The sequence below is a fragment of the Dipodomys merriami genome, unplaced genomic scaffold, assembly GCF_024711535.1.
Source record: "Dipodomys merriami isolate MVZ:Mamm:240054 unplaced genomic scaffold, mDipMer1.0.p SCAF_202, whole genome shotgun sequence".
Lineage (NCBI taxonomy): Eukaryota > Metazoa > Chordata > Mammalia > Rodentia > Heteromyidae > Dipodomys > Dipodomys merriami.
The window spans coordinates 2015071-2036555 of record NW_027203405.1 but is presented as its reverse complement, the minus strand read 5'-3'; the positions used below and the strand labels follow the sequence as shown (position 1 = coordinate 2036555).

The 21485-nt window shown below is 54.1% G+C and overlaps 1 protein-coding gene across 2 annotated transcripts in view; it reads right to left on the bottom strand.

Moving 5' to 3' along the window:
• Positions 1-1739: 1739 nt before the first annotated feature.
• Foxk2 (forkhead box K2) overlaps positions 1740-21485 on the bottom strand; it is a 40482-nt gene continuing 20736 nt past the window's right edge. Inside the window, exons 3-9 of one of the 2 annotated variants that reach the window (XM_070031725.1) lie at positions 19850-19997; positions 18010-18156; positions 11252-11445; positions 10607-10782; positions 8256-8552; positions 7528-7737; positions 1740-4171 (exon numbers count right to left, since the gene is read on the bottom strand). In XM_070031725.1, coding sequence (XP_069887826.1) covers positions 3975-4171; positions 7528-7737; positions 8256-8552; positions 10607-10782; positions 11252-11445; positions 18010-18156; positions 19850-19997 — 1369 coding nt within the window. In that variant the 3' untranslated portion in view covers positions 1740-3974. Of the gene's footprint in view, positions 4172-6857; positions 7261-7527; positions 7738-8255; positions 8553-10606; positions 10783-11251; positions 11446-18009; positions 18157-19849; positions 19998-21485 lie in introns of those variants that run through there. The other variant, XM_070031727.1, reaches the window with a different exon arrangement.

The following is a 21485-nucleotide window of genomic DNA, read 5'->3' as shown; positions in this document are numbered from 1 at the left end:
CACAGGACCACTTCTGGTTTCCTGGTGGTTTGTTGGAGCTAGTTGTCTCATAGGACTTTTCCTGCCTGTGCTGGCTTTGAACTGTGATCCTCAGATCTCAGTCTCCTAAGTAGCTAGGATGACAGGCAGGCGCCACGGCACCTGGCTGAAGTGTTCAAGCACCGTATTCACAAACTGGTCTGTTGAATAGCTACTCCTCTGTATATCTAAAAGGTTAAAGCATGTATAATAGCAATGAAAAATGTCCTTTGAGACAGGATCTCACAATGTAGCTTTAGCTGGCTTTGAACTTAACAGTCCTGCCTGGATTGTATCACAGATATGTGCCACTCTGTGCTACCATGTCTGGCCCCTAAATCGCTTTTATACCAACTTCCTTTGCTGGGAGCCAGTGGCATACATATTTAACACTTTACTATTGCTACCAAGTGCCTTTAAGTCCTGGAACTTCTGGGTCACTTCAAGAACACGTGCCTTGCGTCATGAGCACAGGTATAAGGAACGTTTCTCTGGTACTTCAACTTTGGAACAAAGCCGCAGTGGACTCTGGTCTGTTCTCCCCATGGAAGACAGGGATTCTGGCTATTCTCATACTGCACACCTTTGTGGTACGTGCTGGTTACAGCCCTCTCCTGAAGGCTTTACCCAGCCTGTTTCAGAGCTGGACAGCCCTGCTGCAAGTAGCGCTCGGTCAGCTTCACCTGGTGGCTTGGTAACCTGGGGGCTGCTACAGCTTCGGGTATCTCTAGCCCCCAGGAACGCTTCGCCGTTGGCTAACAAGAGCCCAGGTTTTCCAGCTTGGGGCCAGAGTTGAAGGGAAAAAAACTGGGTGCCACAATGGCCTGGCCCATGCCTTGGGAGCTGCTTCCCCAGGGCACCACCAATGTAAGGAAGTGCTTCTGGAAGGCCACATTCACCCCATCTCCAGGAGGCCCACCTGTGGGCAGTGGTACAGCGCCCACCGCCCTGGGCAGTGTCGTAGGGCAGGACAGTAGCTTCAGTCTGTCAACAGATGCTTGTAACCAGAGTGGCCCCGGGGCTTCTGCAGGTCGGTGACCAAAGGTACACGCGCGCGCGCGTGCACACACACACACACACACACACGCACACACACACACAACCTTAAATCCTGGCTGTGTTCTGTGGACATGAATGCAGCAAGATGGCTGGTGCCACAGAAACCCACTGGGAGCTAGCTCTCAGTGTGGTGACATCTAAGCAATCGTATGCTGTGGTTTCTCTCCCGAAGCTGCCCCCTGCACTCACCATGCTGCTGTCTGTAGAGGCTGTGGACAGGGAGGGCTTCCCCCTCCCCACCAGCAGAACTCTGGGTGCCGAGATCTTTTTCCAGTGCCCTCAGCTCATCTTCGAGGACGGCCCCCTGCCTTGTCCATCCTACTTGAATCCAGTGAACGCCAAGGGGGAAGTGGGGAGTTCCTGGTGCCAACTTCGCTCCTTCGCTCCGCAGGCCCATGCTGGCCTGGCCTCGTGCACAGCAAACAGGACATGGGCCGTTTGAACCTCAACACCCAAGTACCGCTTCGGAAGCTGTTCCGTCTGTAGTGTTTTGACCCTTTGGCTGGATCAAGTATACAGAAGAAATTTCTGCGTCACTGGGCGGGCAGAGGTACCCGCTGCTGCCCCAGTCCAGCAAGCCAGACTCCGGGTAAGGCTCTGCGTGCTCAGACGGGCACAGGCCAAGAAGAAAAGCAGAAGTTCACCAAAATGACAATACTCTATTCCATTAAAACGAATAAAAAATACTTTATTACATTTCAGGAACTTGGTACTTTAAAAAAATTCCAATCTTTGCACACAGGCCACCATCTGTCCCTCGCCACGCCCCACAGAAAGCCCCGCGTGCTGGTGGCCACAGCCTCGGCCCGAGCCTGGCGCATGGAGGCGCCGGCCGAGGCTGTGGGGTGGGCTACGGCCCGCTGCCCCGTCAGCCACCCGCTTTGTGTCCTGGGGACCCAGGCGGCGCTTCCCTTTGTGCTGGTGCTTGGGGCTGGCTGCTGATTAAGGTTCTGGCTCTGGAAGGAGCTCAGGACCACCTTGAGCGTGACCCGCTGACGCTGGGCTGCCCACCTGCCCACGACAAGAGCGAGACCCATCTGGGACAGGACCGACTCCGAGTTCACACACAGGGCCTGAAAACCCAGAGACCGCCTGGGCACAGAGCTGGCTTCCTGTCCTCTGGCCCAGCACTGAGGGGACAGGTGTGGACGCCGGAGAGCGCCACCGGGATCCCGGCAGCCGTCCTCGCCTCTCACGCCGAGCGTTAGTTAACAGACAACTCCAGAGCCCCAGTCTGCCGTTAGTGGCTGGCGGCCATGCTACGCAGGAAAGCGCTACCTGCGTCCTGGGGCAGCCCATCCTCGCCAGTGTTCGTGGAGACCGGCAGACGCGCACGGCACACAGGACTCGTAAGGACTAAACGCACCCCAAGGTGCTGGGATGTGCGGGAAGCAGACCGCAGCCCATGCCCGCCAGGGGCTCTGGTCTGAAGGCAGACTTCAGCGGACACAGGGTCTCACTCATGATTTCTCACTTTATTTGTCAAGTGACTGAGTTATAAAATCCATCTAGTGTGCAGTAATTCATAATTTTAATACGCATCATCTGCAGTAACAAGACAGCTCCATACCGTGACGCGACACGCAATACTAGAACAGACTTGTATTTGGTCTTTATGTAAATAATGTTTTAAAATTGCCTAAATATACCATTCTGAGCCATTTCATTCCACCAGGAAAATACAGGGTTTCTTCCCCCTCTCTTTAAAAAAAATTAAATACCAAAATAACTACATTTAAATAAATAATGTTATGATGATGACAAAGAACAAGGCTACTGCCTCTGTCTGCCCTGCCCGCCCAGCTAGACTGTCCCGCCCGTCTCCTTCCCTCTGGGTCTCATGACTTAAGGAGAGAAGGGAGCCTCCGTGGAGGCAGGTTCGAAGGGCAGGGCGCCCCGGGACCAGAGCCCAGCCTGGAGGGTGCTCACAGGAGCCGCAGGCCCTGCGTCCCGGCCACACACAGCATGGGCTCCTGACTTGTCAGACGAGGTGGAGATCGAGATCTGTGATCTTGGTTTGAAAGGGTACATACTCGATCTGTTTTGGAAGGAAGGCAGGAAGGAAGGAAGGAAGGAAGGAAGGAAAGGTCTGTTGTTTTGGGCATACACAACACTTAAGAGACTGCTTTACTTAAGAGTAGGAAATGATACCAGGGACAGAGTCAACGCGCAGGAACGGACAAGGAGACGGCGAGGAGGCGGGCGGCAGGGCGGGGTGTGTCCTGGTCACCCGCACGTGCTGCCCCCCGTTCTGACATGGGGAGGGACTCATCAGGAACGTGCAGGTGTCCCGGAGGAGCACAGAACAGACAGAGCAGACCATCCCACCAGCTGAAAACAAATCACAGAAACAAACAGAATGGCGTCGCTGTTGTCCCCAAATTAACCCACGTGAAAGGTTCTGTGATTCCAAAATTTCCAGAGTAGAAATGGAGTGGTGTGAAATGTCAAAGACCCCCATTACTGTGTAAAGAAAGTACACCTCAAAATTCTAATTCCACGTGAACAACAAAACACTGTCTTGTCTCCGGGAGGGGGGTGGCTGGCTCTGGCCCATCCCTTGGAGAGCCCAGTCTGCAAGATCCGCTCACTCAGGCGCTGGCCGGCCCCCATCCCACGGGAGGCTCGGGCCCCAAGGCCGGTCCTTGTTGCGCGTCCTGAAAAGCTGAGCTCACAAGCGGCGGCCCAGCGAGTGCTCCGCGGGAACACCGGCTCAAGCCAGGGACCGCTGTGCACTGACTCCCGTGCGACTTGGTCTATGGAAGGGAGTTTTAAGGCCACCTGGGTTTGTGTTTTCAGTGCTGGAAGTGAAGTCCAACCGCAGGGCCCTTTGCACGGGCGGCGCCGCTCTCTCCTTTTGGCACCAGAGTTGACGTCCGCGTGAGCAGCGCTCAGTGCTAGTTCTGGAGCCCCTTCTCCCGCACGGCCACTGGAGGGGCGTCGACGCTCAGGGCGATGACGATGCGCTCCCCGTCCTCGGCCTTGATCCGCTTCAGCTCCGGCTGCTGCTCTGCCTCGTCGCCGTTTTGGCGCTTGGTGGGCAGGGAGGCCGACGCGGAGGCGTGGGTGGCCAGCATGTGCAGGGGGCTGGCGGCTGCGGAGGAGAGGCAGCAGGTCAGAGCCCCACACAGGACCAACTCGGCCCCAGAGCCAGGCCCGGGAACACGGCTTCCTGACCGGCACACACCCACCCTCAGAGCCACGAGCCAGCTCAGTGCCGGGGGGCAGGGTGCCCGGCCGCAGCAGAATGGAGCTCCCAGGAGCACCACTCCTGTGGTGCCTGCTCGCTGTGACTGTGACCTGAACACAAGACCCAGGACAGGGGCTGGGAAGGTGGCTCAGCGGTAGAGCGCTCGCCCTGCATGCCTGAGGCCCTGGGTTCCATTCCTCAGCACCACATAAGCAAAAAGAAAAAAGCCCGAAATGGTGCTGTGGTTCACGTGGTAGAGCGCTAGCCTTGAGCTGAAGAGCTGAGGGACAGCGCCCAGGCCCAGAGTTCAGGCCCCACAACCTGACCCCCACCCCCCAAAAAAAAAGACCCAGGACAGCGGTCACCAAGTCCTGCAGGCCGATGTCAGCACGGCAACACACACGCACACACACACGTGCATGCACACGTGCACACACACACACACACAGAGCTAAGGAGGAAGCCAGGTCCAAGGTGGCAGGCGCTGGGCTGAGGCAGGTGCAGGATGCCGGCGGGGCACAGTGAAGGACACGCAAAGGCCTACCACAAGTGAGTGCCCACACCTGCCCTGTGAAGGGGGCCCCGGGCCCACGGAGACCAGCAGTGCCCGATTCCCCTCGGGAAACGAGGAAGGGTGAGTGCAGGCCCTGGCTCATCAGTGTGGTGGGAGTGATGAGGCGCAGCCTTGCAGGCGCACGCCCTGGCAGCGGGCACGGGCACGGGTGTGCACGCCCTGGCAGCGGGCACGGGCACGGGTGTGCACGCCCTGGCAGCGGGCATGGGCACGGGTGTGCACGCCCTGGCAGCGGGCACGGGCACGGGTGTGCACGCCCTGGCAGCGGGCACGGGTGTGCATGCCCTGGCAGCGGGCATGGGCACGGGTGTGCACGCCCTGGCAGCGGGCATGGGCACGGGTGTGCACGCCCTGGCAGCGGGCATGGGCACGTGTGCACGCTCTGGCAGCGGGCACGGACACGGGTGTGCATGCCCTGGCAGCGGGCACGGACACGGGTGTGCACGCCCTGGCAGCGGGCATGGGCACGGGTGTGCACGCCCTGGCAGTGGGCATGGGCACGGGTGTGCACGCCCTGGCAGCGGGCATGGGCACGTGTGCACGCTCTGGCAGCGGGCATGGACATGGGTGTGCACGCTCTGGCAGCGGGCATGGGCACGGGTATGCACGCCCTGGCAGCGGGCATGGGCACGGGTGTGCACGCCCTGGCAGCAGGCACAGGCACAGGCACGGGTGTGCACGCCCTGGCAGCAGGCACAGGCACAGGCACGGGTGTGCACTCCCTGGCAGTGGGCACGGACGCCCTGGCAGCGGGCATGGACGCCCTGGCAGCGGGCGTGGGGCGGGGGGGAAGGAGGGGAGCCATGTTGCTCGTCAGCAGGGTGTGCCCGGCTGGAAAGCAGGCCGCCCGCCGGGCCGGAGGCTACATGTGTCCGGCCGCGGAGGTAGCCAGTGGGCTGCAGTCAGAGCTGGCCTGGCCGGCCCTCGGGGGGCCGTGCAGAGGCCGCCACCCTCCCAGGCTCCTTTCTGACACCCAGCAGCCAGGGGCGCCCAGGTAAAGACAAGTTGCAAACTCCCCAAAATGTAGCACAAGGGGAAGAGCCTGTAGGCTCATCTGGCAGATTTTAAACAGCTGCAAGAAACAGCAGAGATCAGCGCTGCCACGCAGAGGGCGGAGGTGGAGACGGCGGGCGTGGCCCTGTGGGCTGTGGCTGCCGGGCCCCTGCAGCGCAAGACCTCATCTCACAACAGACTGACCGGCGAAAACATGAGGGATGGAATACCTAACCAGAAACTAGTCCAAGACCGGCTGGCTGGCCGTGGCGAGTCTACCCAGGTCCACGTGTTGGCGTCGGTTCTTCTGCAGAACTGGAGAACAGAGCAGAGGCTCCGCGCCCCACGCTCAGCACACCGTTCGAGCACGGCCGCTAGTCCTCCACATCTCCCCCAAAGAGGAAGGAACACTCCCGGCTGGTTCTATGAGGCCACTGTCAAGCAAGCCCACAGCCAGCCGGACTGAGAAAACACAGACCAAAGCCTCAAGGACACACGCAAGTCACCGTCACAGCACACTGAGCAGCCTATCTGCGTGACCGGCGGCCCTGCCCAGAAGGTGCGCGTACCTGGCCCTGGTGAAGGACCCCACCACAGCTACCTAAAGGGAAGACAATCCAGCCATCATCCGAGTTGGCCAAAGTCAGCACCTTCCATGAATGGAGGGAATGGACCGGGTGCCACCCAGAGGCGTGTGCCCCGAGACAGGGCCCCTCAGCACTCCCCGCTGTACCCGAGTCCGAGTCCTAGCTAGAGAAAGGAGACATGGCAGGGCAGGCAACGAAATGCAGGTAGACACAGTGGCACGCGCTGAAACCCGGCCGCTGGGGGCATGCCCGCCAGCACCGCCAGCGCCGCTCCACCCTGCGGGCTCACAGCCAGCCAGGACTTCCTCTTTATTTTTTGCTGGACCTGGGGCTTGAACTGTCCCTTGGCCTCTCTGTGCTCAAGGTCTAGCGCTCTACCACTTGAGCCACTGCACCGCTTCTGGCTTTTTCTGAGTCGTTTATTGGCATTAAGAGTCATGGACTTTCCTGCCTGGGCTGGCTTCAAAATGTGATCCTCAGATCTCAGCCTCCTGAGTGACTAGGATGGCAGGTGTGAGCCACAGGGACCTGGAGAGGATTTAACCACGGCTGGGTGCCTGGTGTAAGCAAGGCGGCCCAGTATCCCACACCGCTTCCTGCCTGAACTTGAAAGGGCTTTCAGAGCAGCATTCTCTACTTCCACCGTCTTCTCTTCAAAGTTAGAAAACTTGCAAACATGAACAGCCGTCCTATGTGAAGAGCAGGGCCATCAGACAAAGGGCCGTTCACCTCTTCTCTTTCCAGACGGTGTGTGCTAGTCTAAGGGGAGCCCCGGCCGTCCAAGATGCGTGCTAGTCTAACCGGAGCTCTGGCTGCCAACTCTCTTCCAGTCCCTCAGCCTGCAACTTAGAAACACAAAGCCATCCACACCTGTAATCCCAGCTACTCAGGAGGCTGAGATCTGAGGATCACAATTTGATACCAGCCTAGGCAGAAAAACCTGTGAGACACTTATCTCTGATTAACCCCAAAAGCCCAAGGTGGAGCTGTGTGACTCACGTGGTAGAGCACTAGTGTCGAACACGAGGCTCAGGGACACGCGCCCACCCCCCCCCCGGGGCCAGGAGCAGGTCTGGCCGGGGCGCTCAGCGAGGCGGAGTCCTTACCGCTGTTCACCTGGCTGTGCACGGCGGGGGGGACGGGCACCACGTGGGTCCCGTTCTGCGTGACCGTCTTGATCGGGAGCTGGTGCTGGCCCAGAGGCGCTTGCTGCACGATGGTGACCGTCTGCACCGGGGGGCCTGGCGACGCCTGGAGGATCCGGCCAGTGGCGCCCAGCGCTGTGTGGCCAACTGCGGGAACAGGCTCTACCTTCACTGAAACCCAAGAGAGACAGCGCCACTAGGGTTAGAGGAAAGCCGATAGACCCCACACCGTAAAACAACAAGACCATCACGCGAGCCGCGGGCAAACGGCTCCCGCCTGCCGTCCTAGAGACTGAGGACCGTGGCGTGGGGCCAGCCGGGCCGGGAAAGCCCTGGGACTCACCGCCAGCCAAGTGCCAGACAACCGGAAGTGGCGCTGCGGCTCCGAGTCATAGAGCCCGAGCCTCGGACAAAAAACCTCGGGGACAGCGCCCAGGCCCTGAGTTCAAGCCCCACAACCGACAACAAAAAGTACTGCCTGGTGTTCAGACTGGCTGTAGAATGTCTCAGACCAGTCGACACAGAAGACTGGAGATAAAGACTGGAGTCCTAGAATGTGCAGCGCCGGGACGGTCCCATCCCCAGCAACGAAGCAAGAGAGAGAGTACCCTAAAAAGACCCCCCCCCCACACACACAGAGCAGGGCCTGGCGGCAGCCGCCGCCTCCACCCCACCTCCGCCTCGCTCACCTCTGACCTCTCTGTGGTCGCCATTCTCTTGCGGCTCTGCCTTCGGAGGGGCCAGGACTGCCGCCTGGGCGACCACGGCCTGGCCGGCGACGGTGTAGGTGTTTGCCGGGGCCAGCGCGGCCACGCTGGCGACCGACACGGCTGGTATCTGGTGGACGAGGTGGACGGTTTGCACCACAGGCGGCTGCGAGGCGGAGGTGGTCACTGGGGCGGCGACGGCGTAGGCGACGGGCTTCATGGCCGGGGGCAGCTGCCGCTGGACGGTGATTAAGACGGGCTGACTGGAGAGGGGTGAGCCTGGCAGGAGAGGCGGGGAAGGAAGGGCTGAGGCGAGGCGTCCCCCTTCCTTCCCCACACCAAACCTGACCAGGGGGCCGGCCGGGAACCTCAGGACGGGGCCCTGTTTTGCCTTATGGTGACGAATACTAAGAGAAAGGTTAGTATCTCAAGCTATTAATTCCTACACCTCATCTCTATGAACACAGCGCCCTCCCAGGGCTCCCTCCTCACGAGATGTCCCCGCACGCAGCCATCTGTGGCTGTCCCAACACCCCGTCCTTGGTGGCTTGAGGCTTTGACTAAAGAAACAGAGACATCAGCCCAGCGGGCCGGGAGGGAGCAAAGGGGCGGGGGATGGGGGGGAGGGGGATGGGACACCGACCAAGACACCCTGTGCGCGTCCACAGACAGGGCGACTGGAAACGCTTTGTAAAACTACTAAAGACAACCATGACAGGAGCGGTAGTCATCATGATGCCTCTGCCCTCTGGCTGTAGGACGGCAGCAACACAGGCTCCCAGCAAGGCGCGGGAGGCCTGGGGAGGGCACCAGAGTTCCAAGGAACCACCGACGCTCAGTGACACTGGCCTGGGACACAGTCATCTCACACACACACACACACACACACAGTCATCACACACACACACACTTCCAAGGAACCACCGACGCTCAGTGACACCAGACTATCACAGTCATCACACACACACACACACACACACACACACACACACACACACACACACACACACACTTCCAAGGAACCACCGACGCTCAGTGACACCAGACTATCTGGCCTGGGACACATTCATCACACACACACACACACTCTCTCTCTCTCTCTCTCCTTCTCACACTCTCTTTTGGCTCCCTTAGCTTTTTGTTGTTGTTAGTCTTGGAGCCTGGGGGCTGTCCCTGAGCTCTTCTGCTCAAGGCCAGCGCTCTACCACTTAGAGCCACAGTGCCACTTGGAGATAAAGAGTCTCACTGGGACTTTTCTACCCAGACTGGCTTCAAACTGCGATCCTCAGCTCTCAGCCTCCTGAGTAGCTGGGATTCCAGGCGTGAGCCACTGGCACCCAGCTATACAAATCCTTAATAACAATAAAATTATATTTTAAAATCCTCTGGAAATGGACTTAGCAAAAAATCATGTCAAGTGAGGAAAGCCAAGCTCAGACAGACTCATGGTTTCTTTCATACACGGGAACTAGATGTAAAACCCATGAGGACATGATAAATTATACAGAGATCAAAGGAGGACACTCTTTGGAGAGAAACATAAAAGCCCAAGGGTCTATGGCATCTGATGATGCACAATAATACCTTAATACTTATCAAGATGAACTCCAGGAAATGGAGACAAGATATTTTTCTTTTGCTATTTGTTTTCTTTTACTGTTGTCTCATTTGTTCATCTACATGTCTTTGGGAAGGTGAAGGGAGCACAAAAATGGAGAGACAAAGGGAGGGTGAGCAAATGCACAGTGGTACTCACTAGACACTGGAAGAGGAGCTGTGCAACTGTGGGTGGAAATGGGAGGGAAAGATGGGGGGAGGGGGACACAGCTCTGCCCAGCTTCATGCGGCTCAACAAACAGTCTCCAGGAGAGGGCTGGGAAGGTGGCTCAGTGGTAGAGCGCCTGCCTTGCATGCCTGAGGCCCTGGGTTCGAACTTAGTTTTGGACATCTTCCCTGAGCTTTTTTTGCTCAAGGCTAGCAGTTCTACTAGTTTCTCGTGGTTAATTGGGGAAGAGCGCCTCATGGACTTTCCTGCCTAGGCTGGTTTCAAACCGTGACCCTCGGGTCTCAGCCTCCTGAGTAGCTAGGATGACAGGTGTGAGCCACTGGCTTTGTCTACTAGGGCTTTGTAAATAAACTGCAAAGGTCTGTCTATTCATTAAATGGACTCCTTCTTTGCGGTTATGAAATAGCACATTTGTGTTCCTACTGGTTCTCCAAAGTCTCGGGCAGATCCCTTGGCACCGTGCACCACGCAGCAGGTGTGGGATGGGGCTGTGCACCGGGGCCTCAGCCCCAGCCCCAGGCTCGCTGCCTCTCCCGCTGCGTCTTACCTGGTGCGCTCTGAGCGAACCGTGCCTCCTGGATGACTGCGAGTTTGGGCTGTGTGCCACTGGGCTCAGGCTCCACGGGGGCCGGCGAGCCTTCCCTGGACAGGCTCTCGGGGGTCTGGGCGCCACTGGAATGAGCAGACAGCACTCCTGCGTGGTTGGGGGAGGCCGGTGCACTCCTGGGCCACCAAAAGAAGACAGTGGGTTTTACAGTGATGAACTCGCCCCAGCAAGTGTCAAGTGTCCCTTGTCCTGGGCCCACAGCTGGAGCGTCCCGGATATGACCAGTCGGCCCGTGGGCTGGGCCTCACACTCAGCCCCAGGCCTGCAGGAATCTGCAGAGCGCGAGCTGGCAGGGGCCTGGGGTCAATGCCAAGCCCAGGTCTTCTTTTGGGAAAAGCAGAGTATCGGTGATACAGTTTTTTAGAAATCAGGCACATTAAAAACGATCTTGAGTTTAAGCAGCGAAAGGAAGCCCTGAAGAACGGCTCATGTGCCACCTCAGCAGTCAAGGGCTACAGTAAAGGGATCGGCAGGCACGAGGTAGCCCACGACATCACTTTCCATATCGCCAACATTCACCAAAAGGTACTGAGGTCCTTGGTTTCTGGTGGGAACCGGTGCTCACCGGCCACGGGGCCTGCTTACCGAGAGGACAGTGGCCCCAGAGGGGTTCTGAAGCAGGGCACGCCCCGGGGCCGCCGCTTCCGGAAGGCCTGCTCCACCAGCTTGCTCTCCGAGGCAGGGTCTATCCTCCAGAAGGAGCCCTTGCCCGGCTCTTCCTGGGATCGCGGCACTTTGATGAAGTAGCGATTCAGGGACAGATTGTGGCGGATGGAATTCTATGGGACATAAAATACATAGAATTCATGTAAGGCTTGGCTGAGAAATCAAAATGTGCCCATTTTAGTGCTCTGAAAAGCAGAAACCTCAGTGTCTGCAGGACTGAGCCCGGTGCTCCTTGGTGAACACTGGGTTTTACGCCTTCAGCCGGCAGCCAGCTAGAGTGAATCCCACAGCAGGTAGGCTCGTGCGTGCGTGCGTACGTGTGTGTGTGTGTGTGTGTGTGAGAGAGAGAGAGAGAGAGAGAGAGAGAGAGAGAGAGAGAGGAAGTAATGAATCTGCACAACACAGAAAATGTCATTTCCAACCTCCATCTCCTTTCTCAACCAGAAAACAAGGTGCCTATGATGGGCTGCCCTCATCAACCTTGCCAGCTGGAGACCGAGACCCAGCTGCCCAGAACCCCACCCTGGAGAGGAAAGGGGCAGTGGTGCACACCTGTATGCCCAGCACTGAGTGACGGGGCAAGAGGCCAGGCCAGACTGACTACACAGCAGGACCCAGAGCCAGCACAAAGAGAGCGAGCAGCGAGATGAAGTAGACAGCAAAGGCTAAGAACTGTGGCCGGTGCCAGTGATAGATGCTCTGGTCTGTTTGCAAAGTACATTTATTTAGTTTCTTATTTGATCCTCACGGCTCTAAAATGTGAAGCAGAGAGTCAACTTTAACTCCCACTCCACTTGGAACGTCCACTCCAGGTTTTCCAGGCTAGGCCATACACTATCACTTACTTATTTTGCAGTACTAGAGTTTGATCTGGGGTTTCTGCTTCATCTCTTTCTTGCTGAAGTAACTCAGGATCTCGTGAGCCTGAACCTCCATCCTCCTGTTTGCACACGTGCCACCATGCCCAGTGGTTGGCTGAGTGGCATCTCACAAAGTTCTTGCCTGGACTGGCCTCAGTGATCCTGTTGGCCAGGTCCTGAATAGCAGCCTACAGGCAATGAGCCACCGATAGCCAGCTGTAACCGGCCTTCATGTAGAGCTGCCAGCTATGTCCTGAAATCCTGAACTGTCAAAGGCAGCAAGGAAGTCAAATGCAGAGTCAGACTGCTTTACAGAGCAGCCTGGGCTGTCCCAGTGCCGACAAGCCACGGCTGGGGGCTGGGGGCTGGGGGCGGGGGGCCTCTGTGGCCGGTGGACCTGAGTTACATCATGGGGACCCAGAGGATGGGCCTGGCTGCTGTCCAACCTGGGGACTTATTTATCAACAAGAATATCCATTGCGACTTGAGACGCTCCAATAACCAATCATACATAAACGTGTCTGCTCTTGGTCCCCAAAGGTAGAGAAGATGCACTTTGGCCACACAGATTATTCAGGTGTGGAGGGAAAGGGAGATTCAAAACTACAAAGTCCTCTAGAACCCAAAGCTTGATGTTCCACATGAGACCACAATGGAGGCCACACGTGCCCACAAAAGTCAGGCTGCAGTCAGAGCCCAGCATGCTAAAAAACCAAACTCTACACTATTGCTTGGCTCCAGTGGCTCACACCTGTGATCCCAGATACTCAGGAGGCTGAGATCTGTGGGCTGGGGTTCAGAGCCAGCCGGGCAGCGAAGTCCATGAGACCCTTACCTCCAATTAACCAGCAAAAAGCTGGAAATGGAGCCGTGGCTCAAGAGCCTAGACTTAAGCAAAGAAGCTAAGAATGGTACCCAGGTCCCAGGTTTAAACCTCAGGATCAGCACACACATGCACGCATGTGTATAAGCTGTATATGAGAAACATTAAGAAATATCAGCCAGCGTTGGTGGCTCACGCCTGTAATCCTAGCTACTCAGCAGGCTGAGATCTGAGGATCTCGGTTCAAAGCCAGCCCGGGCAGGAAACCCCGTGAGACTTATCTCCAATAAACTACTAGAAAACCGGAAGTGGCGCTGTGGCTCAAGCGCTAGAGCGCTCGCCTTGAGCTGAAGAGCTCAGGGACAGCGCCCAGGCCCAGAGTTCAAGCCCCATGACCGACCAAAAAAAAAAAAAAATTGATTTAGTCCAAAGTGATGTGCAGATACTCCACAGAGTTTTATGTCCTTTGAAAGCATTATGAACAGTACAAATGGAATGTTTCAATTGGGCTATTATTTTAATAATGCTAACCTTTGTCTTACTTTCTGATTCACTTTATACAAACATACAACAGAACAATCACATAGCATTTGACTTTGAGAAGGAAATGTGAAATCATCAGATTTTTAAACTGCTTGTCAAAATACTAAACCATAGGTCACTGATTTAACTTTCCTGGCTGTCTTTCCTATAAAACTAACAGCCAATTACTAGTTAATATATGCTTTGAAAATAGGAATATATTGTCAAAGTTGAGTGAACATCTTTTTAACCTTTGCTTTAAATATAAATGTCAAACTCAGTAGAATTGCATTTTGAATACTAATAATACCAAACCATCATCAGGCTTTATGTAGTGTTTCTGAATCATGGCTGCAAATCAGCTACTGTAGAGCGTTGTATATTCTTGTTCTCTTCTGATAAAAACTTTCTCTAAATATATATTTTCCTTCCTTCTGGAAATACTATTTGTTCTCTAGTATCCTAATAACTTACACAATAAAAATACTGGTCTCCAGGGCTAGGAATGTGGCTTAGTGGTAGAGTGCTTGCCTAGCATGCATGAAGCCCTGGGTCCAATTCCTCAGTACCACAGACACAGAAAAGGTCTGAAGTGGTGCTGTGGATAGAGCTGCTAGCCCCAAGCAAAAGAAGCTCAGGGACAGTGCCAGGCCCTGAGTTCAAGCCCCAGGACTGGCAAAAAATTAAAATTAGATTAAAAAATTAAAAATACTGGTCTCCAGTCAAACGCTGGTGGCTCACACCTGTAATCCTAGCTGTTCAAGAGGCTGAGATCTGAGGATGGTGGTCAGAGCCAGCCAGAACAGGAAAGTCTGAGATTTTTTTCTTGTCGGTTGTGGGGCTTGAACTCAGGGCATGGATACTGTCCCTGAGCTCTTCTCCTCAAGGTTAGCGCTCTATCTACCACTGTGAGTTCATAGCTCCACTTCTGGTTTTCGGTAGTTTATTGGAGAAAAGAGTCTCGTGGACTTTCCTGCCAGGGCAGGCTTTGAACTTGCAATCCTCAGACTTCAGCCTCCTGAGTAGCTAGGATTACAGGCATGAGCCACCAGTGCCAGCTCACGAGACTCTCATCTCCAGTTAATCACCACAAAACTGGGAAGTGGTAGAGTACTAGTCTTCAGCAAAAAAGCTCAGAGGCAGCGCCCAGGCCCTGAGTTCAAGCCCTACAACTGACCAAATTTATCAAGTTATTTATCTAATTTATCAGATTTATCTAATTATCAGGTGTCTACTCTTGAACTATGATAATAGGTTTTTTCAAATATCAATTTGACTCAAAGATTAAAGTACTTTAAAATGTCAAATATAGGGGCTGGAAAGGTGGCTCAGTGGTAGAGCACTTGCCTTGCATGCATGAGGCCCTGGGTTCCATTCCTCAGTACCACTTAAGCAAAAAAAGAAAAAAGCCGGAAGTGGCGCCATGGCTCAAGTGGTAGAGCGCTAGCCTTGAGCTGAAGGACAGTGCTCAGGCCCAGAGTTCAGGCTCCACGACTGGACCAAAAAAAAAAAAAAAAAAAGAAAAAAGAAAAGAAAAAGTCAAATATAGTAGCTGAAATGGACTAAAAAAAGAAAGTAAAATGGGGCTGGGGAGGTGGCTCAGTGGTAGAGCGCTTGCCTTGCATGCATGAGGCCCTGGGTTCGATTCCTCAGCACCACATAAGCAAAAGGGAAAAAAGCCAGAAGTGGTGCTGTGGCTCAAGTGGTAGAGTGCTCGCCTTGAGCTGAAGAGCTCAGGGACAGCGCCCAGGCCCAGAGTTCAGGTCCCACAACCAGCAAAAAAAAAAAAAAAAAAAGAAAGTAAAATGTCAAATGTAGACTTGGCTCCTTTCCCCAAGGTATCTTATTATGTATGGCTAAATACTCCAAAGTCAGAAAATTGATGCTTTCTGAAACCGCAGGAAGAAGTCCACCTGCCGGCCTCCCCACAGCTGCCTGGCCCCAGGCTGGGGGAGGGGGAGGTCCCCCCCCTCAGGGCTCCAGAGCCCATAGAGAAACTGGCTGGCCCACATGCTCCCTGGAAGAGAAAGGGGGCGCCTCTGGGTGGGAGTGTCACTTCTGTGCATGAGCTTTTCACTTCTCTAGCAGCTGATGTCTGTCTGTCTGAAAATGCAGCAAAAAAAGAAGAAAGAGATATCCCATCTTTATACATAATTGCTCAGACCAGCTCATTTAACTAGGAACTTCCCCTGCAAATTAACCCAAACATTATCCCATGAGCAGACCCTGTGAAATTCTTAGATTAAGAACTAGTCTTACAACTTTGGTGGGGGGGGAGGGAGAGGGGAGGAGGAGGATTGGGTGGGGGGGTGGGGCGGGGGGGGGGGAGGGGGAAGGATGGGAAGGGGAAACAAAGGAGACTACAAAGCTTGATAAGAAATGCACTCATTATCTTGCACATGTAATTGTAACCCTTCTGTACAGTATTTTCACACAAAAAAAAAAAAGAGAAGGAAGGAAGGAAAGAAAGAAAGAAAGAAAGAAAGAAAGAAAGAAAGAAAGAAAGAAAGAAAGAAAGAAAGAGTGAGTCATGGATGGGCTGGGGATGTGGTCTAGAGCCCTGTTCGATTCCTCAGCACCACATACACAGAAAAAGCCAGAAGTGGCGCTGTGGTTCAAGTGGTAGAGCACCAGCCTTGAGCACAGACAGGCTCAGGGACAGTGCCCAGGTCCTGAATTCAAGCCCAGGACTGGCAAAAAAAAAAAAAAAAAGAAAAGAAAAAGAGCAATAGTCATGGTCCCTCAGAGCTGGAAACGAGGGGGAGTGGGGGAATTACTGGCCTGCACCTCTGTGGGTCCAGCTGGGCCTGCACTGGCGCACCCCACGGGGCATCCATGGGCCACTGTGCGGGGGAGAACACAGCCCACTTCCTTGGTGCACTGCTCTGTTGAGAGCGCTTGCTTTACTTTCAAAAGAAAGTAAAACAAAGTCTCCAGCGATGAGGACTATGGTTTGAGGCCAGTCAGGGCCTCTGAACAACAAGCTAAAGGTGGTGGTGTGTATACATCATCCCGGGGCATGGGATGCAGAGTATAAAGATGGTGGTCTGAGAACAGTTCTGGCCAAATCATGAGGCCCTGTCTGTTGCTGGGGTGGGGGGTAGGGGCAGCCACGTGCCGTCCAGCACGCACGAAGCCTTGCGATCAAAGCGCAGCACTGCACTGCACAGGACATCGTGCACAACTTTAACCTCAGAATTTAGAAAGCAAAGGCAGAAGGATGATCAAAGGTTGGAAGCAAGTCTGGCCCTACAGAGTAAGGTCTTGTTTCTGTCTCTGTCACACACATGCACACAGAAATGTGAGCATGTGCACCCATACTGCAAAATGGGTTTCTGATGTAGTCCGGGGAAGTGAAGTCAGAGTATGGTTTGATGCAGACTCTGGTGTCAGCGCTGTAGGAAGGAGGGAAGATCCTACGAGGAGCCTGCCACAAATGCAGGAAAGGGCTCGGCACAGAGGCTCTCACTCCACACCGGGGCCAGGAGGGCAGCTCAGGTCAGGAGATGCTGCCACCCTACAGACCTGGAGCTACACACGTGGGCCACCTGCTCAACAGAACAGCGCTGGATCTGCAGCACGTGGGTAACCCCTGCCTTAGGTGCGCTGTGAAGTTACCTGTAGCAGCCTGTGGGAAACCTGCAGGCACTGAGGACCAGGTCCCGGATCACTGTGGCCCAGGTTTCCTGCCCGGCGACTACAATCCCAAGAGGCTCTGGCTCAGGCCCCAAGAGACTGAGGCCACCGCCGGCCTCATCCTTCACCTCAGCAATAAAACCCTGTACTGCTCAGGAAAACACATGGAAACACAATCAGACACATGAAAGTCTACTTGAGCTCCTCAGAAATTCTCATTTTCATCCGGGTGCTGGTGGCTCACGCCTGTCAGGAGGCTGAGGTCTGAGGATTCCAGTTCGAAGCCTGCCTGGACAGACAAACCTAGGGGTCTTACCACCAATCAACTGGCAAGAAGCCAGAAGTGGAGCTTCTGCTCAGGCCTCATCATGCTCATTCTACCACCCTGGGACATGCGCCACCTCTGGAGAGGGTGGGCTCCCAACTTAAACTGCCCACACCACGTTTTGCATGCCATGTTTTGTATGCGCATCAGCCAAATGAAGATGTCTTGAAAACAGGGTACAGACAACTCTGGTACAGAGTTTGAAAAGTGCCTTTGCAAAACATCAAAGCTTCTGTATTTCATGAAGTAGAAGAGGAAGGCAAACAAACAGAGAAGAAAAGAGGCCCCGGAGTGCTCACGTGTCCTGCATTAGACGCATGGAGTGGGCTGCACGGGTGCCGCGTGGCCGTCCCCCTCCCCCGCTCCTGGGCTCTGCGAGGCAGGGCTCCACAGGCCGCAGGCCTCTGCCGCAGCACAGCCGCCTCCACTCACTCGGCTTGCGTTAGCAAAGCCAACAGCCTCATCACCAGACGCTGAGCAGCGTCGGCAAGACCCAGAAGCACTGACTTACCTGCCAGCCCTTGTCCGCCGTCCTGTAATAGGGGTAGTTCTTAGTGATGTGTGTATAGATTCCATTGAGAGTGAGCTGTTTATCAGGAGCCATGGTAATTGCTTGGACTATCAACTGTGCATAGGAGTAAGGTGGCTTTGAATCATCCTGTATTAAAACAAATAGTTAGCATAGTCATGTTTGATATATTCTCTAAAAACGTGTTTTATTACAAAGTAATATAATTTTGAAAACTTGGAAGAATGGGGGAAAAAGATAAAAAGATGGACGGATGAAGGGTGAATAACTTTAAAATACAGTGTAATTTTTTTTAAATAAAATGCCATTAGAGATTATGTAAGAAAACCCAAACAGCCCAACAGTACGACGTGAACCGCGGCCTAGCTGCCACAGCATCGCAACTCTTCTGCGGGCAGCAGAGGAGTGCCGGGCCCCAGACGGAGCACCGGTCACTGTGCTCAAGTGCCAAAATTTTGCCTTCTTTTCCAACACATTTCTTAAAAGATTTGACACAGGCCAGGCACTGGTGGCTCACACCTGTCATCCTAGCTACTCAGAGGAAGCTGAGATCTGAGGATTGCAGTTCAAAACCAGCCCAGGCAGGAAAGTTTTGTACAACTCTCTCTCTCTCTCTTTTTTTTGCCAGTCATGGGGCCTGAACTCTGGGCCTGGCAGTCGTGGGGCCTGAACTCTGGGCCTGGCAGTCATGGGGCCTGAACTCTGGGCCTGGCAGTCGTGGGGCCTGAACTCTGGGCCTGGCAGTCATGGGGCCTGAACTCTGGGCCTGGCAGTCGTGGGGCCTGAACTCCGGGCCTGGGCGCTGTCTCTCAGCTCTTCAGCTCAAGGCTAGCGCTCTACCCCTGGAGCCACAGTGCCACTTCTGGCTTTTTCTGCTTATGTGGTGCTGAGGAATCGAACCTCATGCATTCAAGGCAAGCACTCTACCACTGAGCCACCTTCCCAGCCCTGTACAACTCTTATCTCCAATAAACTACCAGAAAACTGGAAGTGGAGCTGTGGCTCAAGTGGTAGAGTATTCTCCTTGAGCTGAAGAGCTGAGGGACAGTGCCCAGGCCCAGAGTTCAAGTCCCATGGCTGATGGGGGGAAAAAAAAATCGACACAGGGCAGGGTGCCGTTGGCTCACACCTGTAATCTGTGCTACTCGGGAGGCTGAGATTTGAGGATCACAATTCAAAGCCAGTCTGGGTAGAAAACTCCACAAGACTCTCATCTCCAATAAACTACTTGGGAAAAGCCAGAAGTGGCGTTGTGGCTAAGTGGTAGAGTGCTAGCCTTAAGCAGAAGAGGCTCAGGGACAGCGCCCAGCCCTGACCGTTAAGCCCCGGGACCGTTAAAAAAAAAAAGCCTATCATCTCAGCCGTGTGGAAAGCATAAATAGGAGGCTCTCAGTCTAGGGCAATCCAGGAAGAATGAGACTCATGCGGAAAGTGACTAAGCTGATGGGGACGGGAGAGAACACCTGTGGCAGCGCGGGAGGAGTGACACTGACCCGCAAGAAAGGCCCTGACCTGTAACTGCAGCCCTCCGCATCTCTAACACAAACACGTAGAGAAAGGGGGCGCAGGAGTCTAGCTCAAGAGAGAGAGCAGCTGATGAGAGAGAGCAAGCACAATGTTAAGTTCAAATCTCAGTACCACTAAAAGCTGAAGTCAAAAAAGAATGGATTTACGAAATCCCAACAAGAATTCCCCAGCAAATCCACCAGGAGGCCACGTGCTGATACAGGAGGATGCGACCCTTTCCAAGGCTCTGGCTCATCATCGCACGCACGCGCGCGCACACACACACCACGGCCACTGAAGACGACAGAACGTTTACCTTTGGACTGTCTCCACCTGAAGCTTCCTTTTCATTTTCTGGCTGTGAGCTGTCAGCTATTAAATTGAGGTCAGATGGTATCACACGGCCCATTTTGTACCCTGAAGACCCTGCTCCCCGGGGGCTGGATGGGCAGGAGTTCGCAGCACTGGGGAAGAAGAAAAGGTCACTCCTTTAGTCTACCGTGAAACATACATTGTACCATGACTTTTTTTATTTTGGGTACCAGTCCTGAGGCTTGAACTCAGGGCCTAGGGTACTGTCACTGAGCTTTGTTGTTCAAATCTGGTGCTTAAGCCACAGCTCCACTTACAGCTTTTGGGTAGTGAACTGAAGAGTTCAAGCCCCATGATGGACCAAAAAAAAAAAAAAAAAAAAGTAAAGCCAGGCGCTGGTGGCTCACACCCAAATCCTAGCTTCTCAGGAGGCTGAGTTCTGAGGATTGAGGTTCAAAGCCAGCTTGGGCAGTTAAGACCATGAGACTCTTATTTCAAATAAACTCAGAAAAGAAGTGGCACTGAGGCTCAAGTGCTACGTAGAGTGCAAGCCTTGAGCACAAAGAGGCTAAGGGACAGTGTCTAGGCCCTGAGTTAAAGCCCCAGGACAGGGAAAAAAGAAAGGAGGAGGAGGAGGAGAAGAAAGAGAAGGAGAAGGAGAAGGAGGAGAAGGAGAAGGAGAAGAAGGAGGAGGAGGAGAAGGAGGAGAAGCAGAAGAAGGAAAAGGAGGAGGAAGAGGAGGAGGAGGAGGAGGAGGAGGAGGAGGAGGAGGAGGAAGAGGAGGAGGAGGAGGAGGAGGAGGAGGAAGAGGAGGAGGAAGGAGAAGAAAGAAAGAAAGAGAAAGAGAGAAAGAAGGAAGGAAGGAAGAAGGAGGAGGAGGAAGAGTAAAAGCTATAGGGCTGAGTTCAGAACTTGTCTGTCAAGTGTGAGGCCCTGGGCTCATACCTGATATAACCAGGAACTCCTCATACATGATCAACATAACCACTTATCAGGAACCCCAGCCCACAGCCTGGTTGCCTTTTGACTGTTTCCATTGCCTCATTTTAATGTGCACAAAATTTAATCAGCCTTTTTCCTTTTGTTGTTTGATGGCTTGGTGCCAACCCAAGAAATCACTGTCAAGTCAATGTATGAAGCTTCTGCCTGTGTCTATTCTAAGTTTTGGGTGTTCCAAGTAGGTTATGGCGCATTTGAACTATAGGAGACAAGAACCATCTTTATACCCTCTTGCACAAGATTGACCTATGTTGCCAGCAAGGCCTACTTAAAACAGGGTTCTTCCCCCACTGAACGATCCTGACATCACGTCCGAAGCCGCTTGTTCATGTAAGAGGGCTACTTCTGGGCTCTGTTATATCCCACCAGCCACTGCCGTGCTTGCTCTTGCTTTCTAGTAAACTTTGAGGTCTTTACGCAGATGCAACGTATTTCAACAGAACTCACTTTCCACCATCCTCTTTTCTTCTTCCCCTGCCTCATTCCTCCAAACAGTCCATAATTAGAATCAAGGTGCATGAGTGTGTGTGCGTGCATGCGAGTGCACACACAGGTGTATTTTGCGTGTCTTTATGAAGGCTAGGTTCTGCAAATGAGTGAAAACATGTTGTATTTGGCTCTGAGCTTGGCTGATGTCACTC